The 17,274-nt window shown below is 50.4% G+C and overlaps 1 protein-coding gene and 1 long non-coding RNA gene across 2 annotated transcripts; one reads left to right on the top strand and one right to left on the bottom strand.

Moving 5' to 3' along the window:
* Nucleotides 1-583: 583 nt before the first annotated feature.
* On the top strand, nt 584-1,504 carry LOC128359184 (uncharacterized). Its single transcript, XR_008321429.1, has 2 exons — nt 584-749; nt 791-1,504. It is a non-coding gene; the product is annotated as an uncharacterized LOC128359184 (long non-coding RNA).
* Nucleotides 1,505-2,347: 843 nt separating this feature from the next.
* On the bottom strand, nt 2,348-16,792 carry LOC128359148 (bromodomain-containing protein 1-like). Its single transcript, XM_053319585.1, has 12 exons — nt 16,545-16,792; nt 13,371-14,767; nt 12,169-12,325; nt 10,950-11,078; nt 9,636-9,764; nt 8,403-8,715; nt 7,542-8,276; nt 7,345-7,465; nt 7,119-7,266; nt 5,134-5,226; nt 4,094-4,248; nt 2,348-2,963 (listed from the first exon to the last, which is right to left on the bottom strand). The coding sequence occupies exons 2-12, from the start codon at nt 14,747-14,749 to the stop codon at nt 2,789-2,791; spliced, it is 3,534 nt and encodes a 1,177-aa protein (XP_053175560.1). The 5' UTR covers nt 14,750-14,767; nt 16,545-16,792; the 3' UTR covers nt 2,348-2,788.
* Between the last annotated feature and the right edge of the window lie 482 nt (nt 16,793-17,274).

Raw genomic sequence — 17,274 nt, 5'->3', positions numbered from 1 at the left:
ACTTTTACTGTAATACTGCATACTACATCACTATAATACTGCAGTACTTTTACTGTAATACTGCATACTACATCACTATAATACTGCAGTACTTTTACTGTAATACTGCATACTACATCACTATAATACTGCAGTACTTTTACTGTAATACTGCATACTACATCACTATAATACTGCAGTACTTTTACTGTAATACTGCATACTACATCACTATAATACTGCAGTACTTTTACTGTAGTACTGCATACTACATCACTATAATACTGCAGTACTTTTACTGTAATACTGCATACTACATCACTATAATACTGCAGTACTTTTACTGTAATACTGCATACTACATCACTATAATACTGCAGTACTTTTACTGTAATACTGCATACTACATCACTATAATACTGCAGTACAACAGCCCCATCTAGTGGTGAAACTGTGATTCACAGTTTAATAATCAAAATCCTCTTTTTGAAACGTGTTTAAATTACTAGAATTTAATAAATGGGAAAACAATAATAGCAATAGAGAATAAAATATTTAAATAAGTTATAACAGTTGAATAAAACCAGGACACGATCGATCAGTGATTCAATAACATATTTTAATTTTTCAGTGTTTTTAGTATAAAAATCCCACCGGCCGGCTGTCGGCTGGTCTCCGCTCCCGTTGGCTATAACTGTGGTTTTTCCCAGAGAATCATCTAAAAGTACCAAAAATCTATTTACACACAACATCCACATCCAGAGGGAGGGGTGAGGGGTGAGGGGTAAGGGGGGGGGGGGGGGGTTGGGAGGGGGGCTGAAGAGAACAGGAACAGGAAGTCTACCCGCTGCTACCCTGCCAAAAACAAAACATCACAACACTATCACACCTCACCGCTCAGATTTAATGCTATTAATCCAAAAACAATAAAAACAATAAAAGATAACCCAGCTGAGAAGAGGAGAGGCCTCTAACGTGTGTGTGGCTCTACTGCGCCTCCATAGTATCTCTCTCTATAAAGTAATGCATAAACATTTTCTGCTTTACAATAAATTAGTACAGGCACGTCCTCTCCTGCAGCTCAATGTAAAAAGAGACTGTGACGTTTTACTGAAGACACACACACACACACACACACACACACACACGCACACACACGCACACACACACACAGAAAGAAAGGCTGAAGAACACAACTGTAAAAAAACAAAAAACAAAATAAAACCTTAGTGGGAAACTTTGTGGGCAGCAGATTTTTTTGGTTTTGGTGTGAATGATGCACTTCAGGTATTTTTAAACTTTTTTTTTTGTTGTTGAGAGCATCTATAATAAAGATTTTTATATAAATATGTACAAAAAAAGAAGAAGAAGTAGTCCTGTAAAAACATTCAGATAATAAAAAAAAACACACACGCACACAGAGAGAGAAAAAAAAAAAAGAAAATTAATGCCAAAGACGAGAGAGGAGGAACTTTGAAGCTCGAGAACTCAATAACTTACAAAAACCGTAAAAAAAAAAAAGAAATGAACGACTGAACGAAGGAGCTGAAATGAAAATATGTTGAACACAGTTTTGTTGTCGTTTCTCTGAGTCGAGAGATAGCACCAGAAACTTCAGCGTGTACCAAAAACTAACCGAGGGAGTGAATAAATTAGTGTCAGGCCTTTTACAGGAGGACAAATATATATACACACAAGGAGCTGCTGCTGTCTGTCACACACACACACACACACACACACACACACACACACACACACACACACACACACGCGCACACACACGCACAGACACACACACACACAGAGACACACAAACGCACACACACGCACGCACACGCACGCACACGCACATGCACGCACACACACGCACGCACGCACGCACGCGCACACACACAGATGGACATTTTCATGGCAGTGAAGATTGTTGCAGCAGTCTTGCAGCACATTTTTTTTAAACAAAGGAGGTCAAAGGTCAAACTCTGACACATTCAACAGGTGTTAGACCCGTCATGTTTCAGTCCTCACAGCCCGGATCACGTGACTCACAGCCTGGATCACGTGATCACGTGACTCTCGGCGTGGATCATGTGATCATGTGACTCACGGCGTGGATCACGTGATCACATGACTCACAGCGTGGATCACGTGATCACATGACTCACAGCGTGGATCACGTGACTCAGCGTGGATCACGTGACTCAGCGTGGATCACGTGACTCACAGCGCGGATCATGTGACTCACGGCGTGGATCACGTGATCACGTGACTCACGGCGCGGATCACGTGATCACGTGACTCACGGCGCGGATCACGTGACTCACGGCGCGGATCACGTGACTCACAGCGTGGATCATGTGACTCACAGCGTGGATCACGTGATCACGTGACTCACAGCGTGGATCACGTGACTCACGGCGTGGATCACGTGACTCACGGCGTGGATCACGTGACTCACAGCGTGGATCACGTGACTCACAGCGTGGATCACGTGACTCACAGCGTGGATCATGTGATTATTATTTCTTCTTCTGTGTTCACCCGCTAACCGAGTCGAGTCATTGCATAGCTCAAGATGGCCGTCACAAGCTACAGTATTTGAGACGGGGGGGGTTCCAGTTTGCAGGAAATGGTAAACATGACACCTACAGTATGTTTATGTGTGTGTGTGTGCGTGTGAGTGTGTGTGTGTGTGTGTGTGTTGTGCGTCTCTGCAGTGATGGAGTTCAAAGAGGAGAGGTGGATGACGGGAGGATATCGTGTGTGTGTGTGTGTGTGTGTGTGTGTGTGTATGGGGGGGGGGGGTTTGGGTTCAGTCTGTGCTCGGCTCCGGCTCGTTGCCATGGACACGGTTCAGGTGGTCGACGGCTCGGTCGAAGGCGAGCTGCACAGTTTTTCGGAGGCCGGAGGAACGAGCCTCCGTCAGCTTGACTCTGTCGAGCGTCTGGATCCCGAAGGGCGCCATCTTGGATCTAGGAAGCCATTGCCTGCAGAGAGATGACATCATCAATAAAACGCAACGATTTAATAACTAACGATGATGATGATTGTCTCTATCGTTTCTCTAAAGTGACGATTTGCTGATTTAATTGCATTTAATTTAAAACTCAGCAAAACCTGAGATGAATCTACGACAGGGGGGTCAAACATGCGGCCAGAACCGTCCCGCCGAGGGGTCCAATCAGGCCCACTTTCCTTCCTGTTCTTTTCCTTTCTTCCTTCTGTTCTTCCTTCCTCCCTCCCTTCCTTCCATCTGTCCTTCCTCCCTTTCCTTACTTTCTTCCTTCCACCTGTCCTTTCTTGTTCCTTCCTTCCTTTCTTCCTTCTGTTCTTCCTCCCTTCCTTATTTCCTTCCTTCCTTTCTCCCTCCCTTCCTTCCTTCCATCTGTCCTTCCTTCATTTCTTCCTTCTGTCCTTCCTTTGTTCCTTCCTTCCCTTCTTATTTCTTCCCTCCCTTCCTTCCTTTCTTCCTTCCATCTCTTTAATGATCCGGCCCACATAAGATCAAATCGGTCTGTATGTGTCCCTTGAATAAAAATGAGTTTGACTCCTCTGGTCCACGATGATAATAATCACTATTTGTCGATTTAATTCAAACTTCACTGAACTGGATTGACGACTCCTTTAAAATGCTTTGATGCTCCTCCTCCTCCTCCTCCTCCTCCTCCTCCTCCTCCTCCTTCTACTCATCATTCTCAGCTGAATCCTGCAGGTGTTTAAATGAAAGGAAACCAGCAGGCAGGTAATCATTCCTCCTCTTAGTCTTTCCTTTCCTTCCTTCCTGCCTTCCTTCCTCCCTCCCTTCCTTCCTCCCGTCCTTCCTCCCTTCCTTCCTCTCTTTCTTCCTTCCTTCCTTCCTTCCTCTTCTTCATTCAGACGCTGAAGCTTCTAGCTTCAGATCAACTTTTAAATCCATGTTTCCACAGTAGGAGGACTGTGGATTTAGTCCTCCCTCCCTCCCTTCCTTCCTTCCACCCTTCCTCCCTTCCTTCCTCCATCACTTCCTGTAAACATGATGAAGGATCTGATGCTCAGTATGAACCGGAGGAGGATGTGAGCACACAGCTGGTGGAGATGAGAGGTGAACTGAGCTGTCTCTGCTCGGTGAGCGCCTCACCAGCTGCGCTTGCTGTCGAAGAAGTGGACGAGGAAGAGTTTCTCTGCGGACCTGAACTGCATCCGCTCTCCGGCTTTGAGGACGTCCGGCGGCGGGCGGGGAAGCTCCGCCCCGTTGTGCCGACCCCTCATCCTCCGCACCCTGGGGTCCATGATCTGTGAACCGACAGACAGACAGAGAGACACCGAGTGAGACGCTTGTGGCATGGCGGCGCCGTGTGAAGGCAGCACAGAGGAAGCCCGCACTCATACCCCTTTTCCACCGAGCTGGAGCTGGTGCTGGTTCGGAGCCAGAGCCTGACTAAGCACCGGTTCTTTGCTTTTCCACCGAGCTGGAGCTGGTGCTGGTTCGGAGCCAGAGCCTGACTAAGCACTGGTTCTTTGCTTTTCCACCACCAAAGCTCCAGCCCCGAGCCTCAGAACAGAGCCAGAGAGAGCACCAACTCTTTGCTGGTCTAAAGCAAGAAGCGGGGCTAACGTTTATTAGCTGACTAGCGGGGCTAACGTTTATTAGCTGACTAGCGGGGCTAACGTTTATTAGCTGACTAGCGGGGCATTTATAGAGGGTTAAAGATTTATTGATTAATAGTACTATTTTTATCTTTTTTTTGCCAGAGCTGTCGTCCTCTTCTTCTTTGTTTCCGGCAGGCTAGCTGCCTTGCGCCACGTTGCTGCCTCTCACTGGTGAATCATGGAAGTGCTTCAAAGGCGAGCGCTGGCTACGTTATACAGTGACGTAATCGCGTGGCTCCTTGCTAGTGGAAAAGCAACAGGTTCATAAGAGGTGCTTGGATTAGCACCAACTGAGCACTGGCTCCAGCTCGGTGGACAAGGGGTATCAGAGACACAAGCATGCAGAGGGGAGGGGGGGGGCGAGCCGGGCCGCCGCGGCTCTGAGCCGAGCGGCCGACTCCACACACAGCAAGCAGCTCCCGCATGGCTGTGAGCACACATCACGAGCTACAGCACGCACAATGACAGAGAGGCAGATGGGTGATGAGACATCGAGGGGGGGGGGGCGGTGGGCTGACACTCACTCACCAGGGCGGGGAAGGAGGGATATCCACTACACTTAGCCCAAACTAGTTTAAGAGGCTCCAGAACAAATGGAAAGGCAGCGGTGGACTTCCACACCTCTACAGGAACAACGACAAGCAAGTTATGAAGGATTCACTGCAACACACAGAGAGCACACGGGTCTGAACACACACACACACACACACACACACACACACACACACACACACACACACACACACACACACACACACACACACACACACACACACACACACACACACACACACACGGGTCTGAACACACACACACACACGCACACACACACACGCACACACACAGGCACACACACAGAGAGCACACGGGTCTGAACACACACACACACACGCACACACACACACGCACACACACACACACGCACACACACAGGCACACACACAGAGAGCACACGGGTCTGAACACACACACACACACACACACACACACACACACACACACACACACACACACACACACACACACACACACACAGAGAGCACACGGGTCTGAACACACACACACACACACGCACACACACAGGCACACACACAGAGAGCACACGGGTCTGAACACACACACACACACACACACACACACACACACAGAGAGCACACGGGTCTGAACACACACACACACGCACACACACACACACATACAGCACAGGGGTCTGAACACACACACACACATACACACACACACACACACACACACACACACACACACAGGCAGGCAGGCACACACACACACACACACACACACACACACACACACACACACAGGCACAGGCACAGGCACACACACACACACACACACACAGGCACGCACACACACACACACACTCACTGTCGGGTTACAGTTACTCAGCCTCTGTCTGTTAACAGACCGTTTGAGCTCCTGTCTCTTTAAGGCCACCCCTCCCGCCCGCCCCTCCTGATGAGCCCACTCTGCTCTGATTGGTCGGCTTCAGGATTTCACTTCTTTTTCTCCTTCTTTACTCCAAATGTTCAACTTCTCTAAATCACATCCGTCCACGCTGGAGCTGAATCACATCTGAGATATGAGAGTGGAAACGCCTTAGCAACCACCTTAGCAACCACCTTAGCTACAGAACAGACGGACGTTTATCTTTATTAACGTGCGACAAGCAAACAAGCGGTTAGAGGCAAGTTGACCCTGAGTCGGTCAGTTTCAGAACTCTGACGATGTTTATTATATATTAATAAATAAATAAACAGATAACCACTAAAAGTAATAATAGTAATAATAAACCTGGTCAGTGAGTTTAATAACTAGGGCTGTCAGCGTTAACGCGTTAATCACGATCAGATTAATGCAATCCATAACGTGTTATTTTTTTAATCTCATTTTAATGTGTCAAGCCTTTTTGTCCCTTCTCCTCCCCCGTAGACGGCTCCTCTAGCTGTAGCGCTATGCTTTGAAGTGGCCTCCTGCAGTAAACCTACCGCGCTGATGGAAAGTAAGAGAGCTACTGGACTTTTGAACGGCTTGTTTAACTTTAAAACACTTCCAGACGCTTCAGTTGACAAGTCAAAAGTAAAATGCAACCTGTGTCAAACGGAGTTTAACTACCACCGGAGTACGTGGAGTTTGAGTTAGCACCTCCACGCTAAACACCCAGGTGCAGCCAAGCCAGCCTCAGCTCCACCAAAGGACCATTTTGGAGTGTGGGAGTCGCAGCAGAGCCGTGATTGATTCCCAGTTAAGACACTCTGGTAAGAAATGCTTTACATTATGGGCTTAAAACTGCCTTCAAATGGAAAATAACAGGATTTTAAACACGCAATTCAAAACGTGATTAATCGCGATTAACTATGGAAACTCTGCGATTAATCTCGATTAACTAAAATTAATCGTTTGACAGCCCTACTAATAATAAACCTGGTCAGTGAGTGTGAGCAGACAGCTTGCCGTGCACTTCCATTCACACCCCTCTCACGCTCGCTGCAGACACTCCGGCGCTCACCTGAGGACATGGCGGCGGCGGCTTTGATTAACTCTCCGTTCTCGATGCAGGTCATCAGGTTGCTCTTGTCGTCCACGGTGCTCCGTCGAGCCGCCGCCAGACGACCTTTCCCGCCTTTAGACACGATGACGGTGCTGAAAGAGAGACGGGGTTAGTATTCAGACACGCTGGACGTCCCGTCGGCTGGACTCAGAACCGAGCTTCCTGCTCACCTGGACAGGACGCCCCTGCTGGAGGAGATGCTGGACTCGGAGGCACAGCGGCGGCGAGGCTCCAGCTGGCGAGGCGACGGCGAGGTTTCCTCTTTCTCCACCACGAAACCGTTCGCTATACCTGGAGAAGAAGAAGACAGCGCGTCACGATGGAGCTCTGATTGGTTAATACTCAGATCCGGTCTCTGATTGGCTACCTGTGCCCAGGCGTTTGATGGGCGACTCTTCGTCCTCGTCTGCGTCGGCGCTGCTGCTGCGTGTTCTTTTTTTGGGTAGGAGGAGCGTCTCCAGGCGAGGGATCACCACCGACAGGAAGGTTTTGGCACCCAGGGGTGGGGGGCTCACAGCGGACGCCTCTGGGGTTTTGGGGGGTTTCTGGGGGCTGGCGCTCTTCGACTTTCGGAAGAGGACGTTGTTCCGTCGGCTGCAGGCGGCGGAGGACTCGGAGCGCGGCGGCGTGTCTGGGGTTAGACCGTTGAGCCCTTCGGGGGGCAGTGAGGTAGACGTGTCGGCGTCGCCGTCGAGCTCCATGGGAGTGTGGTCTGCGCCGGATTTGACGGGTCTGAGGGGGGGGGGCTCCGGGTCGCCGGACGAGGTGTCGAGCTGCGACGGCGAAGTTAGCGGCTCTATCGTCGGCGGAGGTAAAGACTCGTCCTGCGGGGGCTCCGCCGGGGGCTCAGGTAGTGGTTTCTCCTCTGACTCGGTGGGGGCGGGATCGGGCTCCGGGGGGGCCGGGCGCGGCGGTGGGAGCGACTTCTTTAAACTCATCTCGCTGCGGACCTCCATGATGGTCTTCTTCAGCAGTTTGAGCCTCTTGCTGCGGGAGGGGCTGTGCTTCATCGCCGTGCTCAGGTCCAGCTTCTCCAGCAGCTCCCTCAGCTGCTCCTCCAGGGGGGTCAGCTGGCGGTAGGCGGGGCTCAGCAGGCGGTCCACTGGGGGGAGGAGGGGGGGGGGGGGGGGCACATGACATCATCACACAGCTGTTTCTATCCTTTATGTAACAATCATTGATCATTAACGGTGTTTATTGGTGTGATGTTTGTGATAGAGCGACGTACCTTCCTCCCAGGAGAAGTGGGGCGGCGCCTCCAGTTTGGGGGCTTCGGGCAGGTGCAGCCCGCTGGGGAAGTCGAAGCCGATCCGCTCCGCCTCTCTGCGTGAGCGGCGCAGGATGGCCCCGCCGTGGTCCTGCATGCGCTGCGCCGCCCGGTAGAAGAAGGTGTCCTTAGCGTTGTACTTCATGCAGTTGGCGATGACGAGGTCGAAGTCGGCCTCGAAGTCGTCCAGGCTCCGGTAGTCGTGGCTGTCGATGCGTTTCCTCATGGTGGAGAAGTCCATGGGGTTCTTGATGTGGTCCAGGTAGTCTGGTACCTAGAGGGGACAGATGAGACACCTGAGAGGCTGCAGATGGTCTGAAGAAAACATTTAGTTTCATACTCTTAATGTAAAAAGGTCAAGAATTCAGCTTTAAGGTTTGTCTGTGAAGGTTCTCGTTCGTCCAGGTCAAAGTTATCGAGACTAGCATGAACTGATGAAGCCTTTTCCACCGAGCTGGAGCTGGTGCTGGTTTGGAGCCAGAGCCTGACTGAGCACTGGTTCTTTGCTTTTCCACCGCCAAAGCTCCAGCCCCGATCCTCAGAACGGAGCCAGAGCGAGCACCAACTCTTTGCTGGTCTAAAGCAAGAACCGATTATGTCAGCGGACTGGAGGCGGGGCTAACGTTTATTAGCCGGCTAGCGGGGTTAGCGTTTATTAGCCGGCTAGCGGGGTTAGCGTTTATTAGCCGGCTAGCAGGGTTAACGTTTATTAGCCGGCTGGCGGGGTTAGCGTTTATTAGCCGGCTAGCGGGGTTAACATTTATTAGCCGGCTAGCGGGGTTAGCGTTTATTAGCCGGCTAGCGGGGTTAGCGTTTATTAGCCGGCTAGCATGGCATTTACAGAGAGTTAAAGATTTGTTGATTAAAAGTACTATTTTTATCTTTTTTTGCCAGAGCTGTCTTCTTCTTCCTCTTCTTCTTCTTCTTCTGGCTAGATGCCTTGCTCCGTGTTCGTAACAGGTTCGTAAGAGGTGCTCGGGTTAGCACCAACTGAGCACTGGCTCCAGCTCGGTGGAAAAGCGGTAAAACATCGTAAAGTTATTCTATTAGTCCAGAGACAGATATTTGCTGTTCAGTGTCTGCATGTGGACTTATCGTACTGTAATGTGTTATTATATTATCACTGAATCATCTTCTGGTGGATCACGAAGTTCCGAGGGTTTTTTTGGGTGTCTGGTTGCCATGGTTACGCACCTCCTTAATGCTGACGGGCTGAGCGAAGATGCTGTACTGGTCCTTCTCCTGCAGCTGACTCAGCACGGCTCTCAGCAGGATGTTAAACGGGGTCAGCTGGACCTCCAACGCCGACTGCTGCAGCTTCATCTGACACACACACACACAGAGAGAGACACACACACACACACACACACACACACACACAGAGAGAGACACACACACACAGAGAGAGACACACACACACACACACACACACACACAGACACACACACAGAGAGAGACACACAGACACACACACACACACAGAGAGAGACACACACAGAGAGAGACACACACACACAGAGAGAGACACACACACACACACACACACACACACACACACACAGACACACACACAGAGAGAGACACACAGACACACACACACACACAGAGAGAGACACACACACACAGAGAGAGACACACACACACACACACACACACACACAGACACACACACAGAGAGAGACACACACACACAGAGAGAGACACACACACACACACACACACACACACACACACACAGACACACACACAGAGACACACACAGAGACACACACACACACACACACAGAGAGAGACACACACACACAGAGACACACACACACAGAGACACACACAAACACACACAAAGAGAGAGAGACACACACACAGACACAGAGAGACACACACACACACAAAGAGAGAGAGAGAGACACACACACACACACACACACAGAGACACAGAGAGAGACACACACACAGACACACAGAGAGACACACACACAGAGAGACACACACACACACAGAGAGAGACACACACACAGAGGGAGACAGACACACAGAGGGAGACAGGCACACACACACAGAGAGACACACACAGACAGAGAGAGACACACACACACACACACACACACAAAGAGAGACACACACAGCATTAGTATTACAGTAACATCATTCTGAAAACACCAATAATAATCTTATATATAATGTTAATATTTTTTACTACTATACTTAGTAGTAATAGCAGCAGTCGTGTGTGTGTGAGTCTCTGTGTGTGTGTGTGTGTGTGTGTGTGTGTGTGTCTCTGTGTGTATATGTGTGTGTGTGTGTGTGTGTGTGTGTGTGTCTCTGTGTGTGTGTGTGTGTCTCTGTGTGTATATGTGTGTGTGTGTGTGTGTGTGTGTGTGTGTGTGTGTGTCTCTGTGTGTGTGTCTCTGTGTGTGTGTGTGTGTGTCTCTGTGTGTATATGTGTGTGTGTGTGTGTGTGTGTGTGTGTGTGTGTGTGTGTGTGTGTGTGTGTGTGTGTCTCTCTACCTCCTCCCTCTTCAGCTTCTCTCTCTTCCTGATGAGCTCCAGCAGCAGTCGTGCTCTCTCCAGGTCGTGGCGGAGGCGATGCCACTCCTTCAGCTGCTCCTTCAGCGCCTGGTTGGTCTCCATCCGCTCCTACACACACACACACACACACACACACACACACAGAGACACACACACACAGACACACACACACAGACACACACAGAGACACACACACACACACACACACACACACACACAGCTCTGTTAAACACAACCTTACACACATAGAAATGTTTGTGACGTGGTGGTGACCCTGTCTATTTTGACTGGTCATTCCTTCCTTCCTTCCTTCCTTCGTCTGTCCTTCCTTCTTCCCATCCCTCCTTCCTTCCTTCTTCCCTCCCTTCTTTCCTTCCTTCTCCCTTCCTTTCCCTTTTCCTCCTCTCCTTCCTCCTTTCCTTCTTCCTCCTCCTTTCTTCCTTCTTCCTACCTTCCTTCTTCCTTCTTCCTCCCTTCCTTCCTTCCTTCTTCCTCCCTTCCTTCTTTCTTTCTTTCTTCCTTCCTTCCTTCCTTCTCCCTTCCTTCCCTTTTCCTCCTCTCCTTCCTCCTTTCCTTCCTTCCTTCTTACTCCCTTCTTTCTTTCTTCCCGCCTTCTTTCCTTCTTCCCTTTTCCTCCTCTCCTTCCTCCTTTCCTTCCTTCTTTCTTCCTCCCTTCCTTCCTTGACTCGAGGACAAAGTGGGTAAACTGGTAAGTGTAGCTTTGAAACCAGGAAAAGAAACTCTGATGACATATCGCGATATTACGATATCCAAAACCTAAGACGATATCTAGTCTCATATCACGATATCGATATAATTTCAATATATTGCCCGCCTGCTTATACGCTGCAATGATTATCATATAGTTCATGTTTTATCTGGAGTAAGGAGGGAGGGGGGAAGGAAAGAAGGAAGGATGGAAGGAGGGAGGGAGGATGGAAAGAAGGAAGGAGGAGGGAGGGAGGAAGGAAAGAAGGAAGGATGGAAGGAGGAGGGAGGGAGGGAGGAAGGAAGGAAAGAAGGAAGGATGGAAGGATGGAAGGAGGGAGGATGGAAAGAAGGAAGGCTACTGACTGCCTGCTTGGATTTGGGCGGCTGCGGGTTGGACTGCAGCCGGCAGGGAGTGGGGAAGGAAAGAAGGAAGGAAGAGGGAGGGAGGATGGAGGAAGGAAGGAAGGAAGGAAGGAAGGCTACTGACCGCCTGCTTGGATTTGGGCGGCTGCGGGTTGGACTGCAGCCGGCGGATCAGAGGCACGTTGTTCCTGCTCTGGCGCTTCAGGACCCAGTAGCTCAGCACGCGCTCCACGAAGGGCCGCTTCCTCTGGACCGCCACCTGGTTCAGGATGGTGTCATAGCTGCAGCACGGGAACACAAAACAGGAAGTTATCACTGAGAGGGTTATATTCCTTCCTTCCTCCCTCTCTCCCTTCCTTCCTTCCTTCCTCCCTCCCTCCCTTCTGTCCTTCCTTCCTCCCTCCCTCCCTCCCTTCCTTCATTCTTTTATTCCTTCCTCCCTCCCTCCCTTCCTTCTATTTTATATTTATCATTCTTTTGTGGTTACACCATTTGACATTTTCAGGAGCATTCAGTCTTTTGGTATAAAATGGGTCAAATGTCATTTCAAATCTCTCTTATTGATCTTTTTTAATATATTGATTATATTGAACTGGGCGTAACCTCCATGATGTCTTGCTGCGGAGTTCAGTCTGAATTCAGTCCCTCCCTCCCTCCCTTCCTTCCTCCCTTCCTTCCCTCCTTCCTTCCTCCCTCCCTCCCTCCCTCCCTCCCTCCCTCCCTCCCTCCCTCCCTCCCTTCCCTCCTTCCTTCCTCCCTCCCTCCCTCCCTCCCTCCCTCCCTTCATGCTGTCTTGCTGCCGCTGAGTTTCGGCTCTTTGATGACGAGGAACAGATCAGACCAGCAGAGCAACAGTAGAACCTGGATCAGGATTCTCATGTTTCTCTTCTGGTCAAACTGACCCCGTCCGTTTTGACTGTTCCTTCCTCATTTCCTTCCTCCCTCCTTCCTCCCTCCCTCCTTCCTTCCTTCTCTCTCTCTTTCTTTCTTTCCTCCCTCCTTCCCTTCCCTTCCTTCCTCCTTCCTTCCTTCCTTCTTCCTCCCTTCCTTCTTCCTCCCTCCTTTCCTTCCTTACCTCCTTCTCTCTTTCTTTCTTTCCTCCCTCCTTCCCTTGCTTCTTTCCTCCTTTCCTTTCCTTCCCTCCTTTCTCCCTCCCTCCCTTCCTTCTTCCTTCCCTCCTTCCTCCCTCCCTTCCTTCCTTGACTCAAGGACAACAGGAGGGTTAAACTCATTTTGTTGTATATCATGTTATATTACTCTGCAGCTCTGAGCTTAATAAGAATCTGCTTGTGGTTCTGAGCTGTGAGTCCCGGCGGTCTGGTCTACCTTGAGGCGGTGATACTGGGCCCACAGTTGGTCTGGGTCTCTGGTTCCGGCTTCGGTTCTGGTTCCGCTCTTTTACTCTTCTTCTTCTGCCAGCCTTTGGCGCGGGACTTCCCCCTCTTGTCGGCCCTCTTGTGGCAGGCTCCGTTTTTCGGGTGCGGCTCCTCGTAGATGCCGAGCGGCCGGCGGTCGCAGCCTTCGGGCGTGTGGCTGCAGCAGTACGCCGTCTTCTTCACGGAGAACGTCGTGCCGGACGCCGTCTGCTCTTTGACGGGCTCCATCTTCATGTAGAGGCCGGCCTTCTGGGCGCAGCTCACGTGGAAGGCGGTGTAACAGTTGATCTTGTCGCACTGGATGCACGCTCCGGCTCCCTTCTCCTTACACAGGTAGCAGGTCAGCTTCCAGCGCGCCGGCGGGATGTTGCGGACGCCGTCGATGGGTTCGATGAAGACCGTGTCGGAGAACCCGACCTCGGGGACCCACAGGGCGCACGCCACGTGACCCCAACGGTCGTCGTCCGTCTTCTTCAACGCTCCGCCTCGGTTGGGGCAGAAGACGCACTCCGCGGGCCGCGCCGGAGTCTGCAGGCAGTGACGGCAAAGCCACTGGCCCTCGGGGATGTAGGGCACGCCGTAGCACTCCTGGTGCACGGCGATGTTACACGAGTCACAGAACAGGATGACGTTGCTGTCGGCTCCGTCTCCGTCCATGCAGATGCAGCAGACGGCGTCCTCGTCCACCAGGGACTGCAGGTCGCTCTGACCCTGCGTGGCCGAGTAGGACTCCTTCTCGAAGCGGTCCATGAGGAACTCAAACAGATGGTTGGACACCTGGCTGATGCCCTCGCTCTTCCTCTTCTCGTTGATGAGCTCCAGCCAGGCGTAGTCCTCTTCGTCCATGTCGTACTCCACCTCCTCGTCCAGCTCCTCGGCCGTCCTCTCTGTGTATTTGTAATAAGTCACCGGCCTCCGCGGCACCACCGGTAAATTATATTCAACCGTTCTGACCTTGGCCTCCAGCAGGCCGGCGGAGCTGCCGTGGCTGCCGCCGCCGCCGCCGCCGTGCGTCGACGACGTCAGCGCCGCGTTCTTCTTCTGCTGGCTGTTTTTAAGTCGCACGGAGCGCACCAGGACCTGCTGGGGCTTCTCGCTGTTCTCCTTGTTGCTGTTGCACTCCATGATCTCCTGAGCCGTGGGGTCGTCGTCCGAGATGACGTCCAGCTTGTCGTAGATGCTGAGCCGGTGCACGCGGCCGTCCACCTCCAGCTCCACTATCCGCTGAGCCTGAGCGTACGTCAGCGTCTCGCGGTTGGGCGACGGCTTGATGGGCGAGGACGCTCTCTTCAGCACCGCCGGGCGCTGATGTCGACCTTTTTTCCTCATGCCGAAGCCGTAAAGACCCTGCAGAGCAAAGACAGGAAACCACAGCGTTACTGACTCACTGATGTGTCTTTAACGGGCAGAACAAGGCGTGCTGGATCAAACCTGCAGCAGCCTGGTCAGAGCAAGACTGAGCCGTTCAAACACCTCAAATAAATATGTTATAATAATAAAACACAGCAGTTATAATGTCTTGTCCTGCCTTTTCATGTAAAACGATGCAGAGAGAGCTTCACTGCTGAGTCCTTCCCTTCAATATGAACGGTAAAGTCTAGTAAAGTTTATTTGTTTTTTCAGTCATGGTTGATTGTGTTCTTTTTATCCTTTTATATTAGTTAGTTATCTGTTTGTTCTTTTAAATGCCACAGTCAGTATAAACAGGGGGAACAGAGACTTTTCAAAGTTATTCTGCACACTTATTTATTATTCCTACTTTTCAGTTTTATTCTGGCGTATCTGGTTAAATTATTCTAATAATTGAGAGTGAGAGAAATTAAAGTTATTCCCTTAATCCCAAGATTAGTTCAGATTTATCAGGTTTATTCCTGACTATTCAGGTCCAAAAGTCTCATCCAGATACATTCAGACAGTTGACAGTGTTTCCAGCGTTAAAGCAGCAGTCAGGTTTTCCTCTCTGTAATCATTCCTCCTGTTCATACTGACTATTAACACATCTGCTTCTAATGTGCTTCCAGTGTTCAGTGATGGAGGACTGTATCACAGTGTTTCACTCATTTAAAGTCTCTCATCAGCTTCTATTGAGCTTCAGCAGTGTGAGTTACTATAGTTACTATGGTTACTATAGTTACTATGGTAACTATGGTAACCATAGTTTCTCTGTGGTGGAAGTACAGTAACAAAAAGACTTTGCTACTAAAAACAGTGTAACGCTGAAACTTAGAAGATGAAGATTTGACTCATTCAGACTCTGAAGCTTCATATTAGCCTCAGATCTTTTAAATCCATGTTTCCACAGAAGGAGGACTGTGGGTTTAGTCCTCCATCACTTCCTGTAAACATGATGAAGGATCTAATGCTCAGTATGAACAGGAGGAATGAAGATAAACACGCTGTACTGCCTGCAGGTTTAAACCGTTAAACAGTGAACTGGTCCTTTAACTGCTCAGATTATTAAAGCCTCACTTAGTTTGTGTTGTTTTAAATATAATTACTATAATATATATTAGTCCTGAGTGAGAGCAAGCTAACACCGGCTGACCGGGAGGAACCGGCGCTGGATGAATGAAAAAAAGCAGCAGACCTCCACACCGAGCACACCGAGCCTCCGCTGGCCGTGTGGCCGGCGAGGAGGCGCTGTGGAGCCGCAGAGAGCAGCTCGGCAGCCCCGGTCTCTCTCTGGAGCTCTGCTAGCTGCTAGCCGCGGCTAACTCACTGCTAGCTCCGCTTCAACCGACACATAGCTGCTTCACCCGGTCCGGTTAACGGTACCGGTACCGAGCAGTGACACACAGTAACACACAGTGACACACAGCAACACACAGTAACACACAGTAACACACAGTAACACACAATAACACACAATAACACACAGCACTCCTCCTCCCGGGAAACACAGACCGACCACTGACCGGCTAACAGCCTGCTAGCAGCCGAGGAGCCAAGATGGCGACCAACACAACAAGAAGCTAGAAGCCTCAGCGGAGAAGCAACCGGAGCTCCGAGGCCCGGACCGGGGGAGCACCGGCGGGGACAGCGGCAGGACGGCGGGCTGTGGAGGCGCGGCGGGCCGAGCAGCGGGCAGGGTTACCGAGTCTCACCGGGACTCACCGGGACTCACCGGAGAGCAGACGGTAGCTGGTAGAGGAGCGATGGCGGCCTGCGGAGCGGAGCGGCCGTTACATCCAGCTCTGGGCTCAGCTGCTCGGGACCGGGATCCAGGGCGCCGGGGCCGGGCTCAGGAGGTCCGCTGCGGTGGGGATAACCGGGGGTCGACCGGGAGGATCGATCAGGACCGATCAGGAGGATCGATCGCGGTGATCAGGTGATCTGGAATCTCCGGAGCGTCTTCAACAACAATGCGGCTGTGGAGCCGTGCGCTCTGACGTCAGCACGCACGGCCCAAAACCAGGAAGTCGCTTCGGCTGTTTTTTTTTTTTCGTTTTTTTTTAAACTTTTATTTAGATTGTTGATCAATAACATTATAACACAATAACATGAAAATAATAACAAAGAAACAAAATAAACACGCAAAACAAATAAAAGCAAAACAAAGGAAAGCTAAGAAAAAACAATAAAAACAGAAAAAGCAAAAACAAAACAAAGTAAAAAATGTTGTTTGAATAATAACAATATAACAATCACAAACAGTGAAATTAAAACCACAGATGAAAACACACAAGAGGTTTAGTTATTCAGATAAAAAGTTGAAAGTTGAAATTGAAAAGGGCCGAGCACAAATTCATTTTCTCGTTTTTTCTCAGACTAAACGTTCCCAAAAACTGCACACGCCTCAGACCCGACGACACGTTGCATATTTTATGGCCGTTGCGGAACAGCTCAACAGCGCC

The sequence above is a fragment of the Scomber japonicus genome, chromosome 5, assembly GCF_027409825.1.
Source record: "Scomber japonicus isolate fScoJap1 chromosome 5, fScoJap1.pri, whole genome shotgun sequence".
In the NCBI taxonomy this organism is placed as follows: Eukaryota; Metazoa; Chordata; class Actinopteri; order Scombriformes; family Scombridae; genus Scomber; species Scomber japonicus.
Note: the sequence above shows the minus strand (reverse complement) of the source record. Positions and strands in the feature narration are given on the sequence as shown.

Coding starts and splice junctions, on each gene's coding strand:
- LOC128359148 (XM_053319585.1), bottom strand. CDS start 14,749: ATGAGGAAAAAAGGTCGACATCAGCGCCCGGCGGTGCTGAAGAGAGCG. Junction 9,765..10,949: donor AGAAGCTGAAGAGGGAGGAG/GTAGAGAGACAC, acceptor TGTGTGTGTCAG/ATGAAGCTGCAGCAGTCGGC. Junction 7,267..7,344: donor AGCAGGGGCGTCCTGTCCAG/GTGAGCAGGAAG, acceptor TCTCTCTTTCAG/CACCGTCATCGTGTCTAAAG.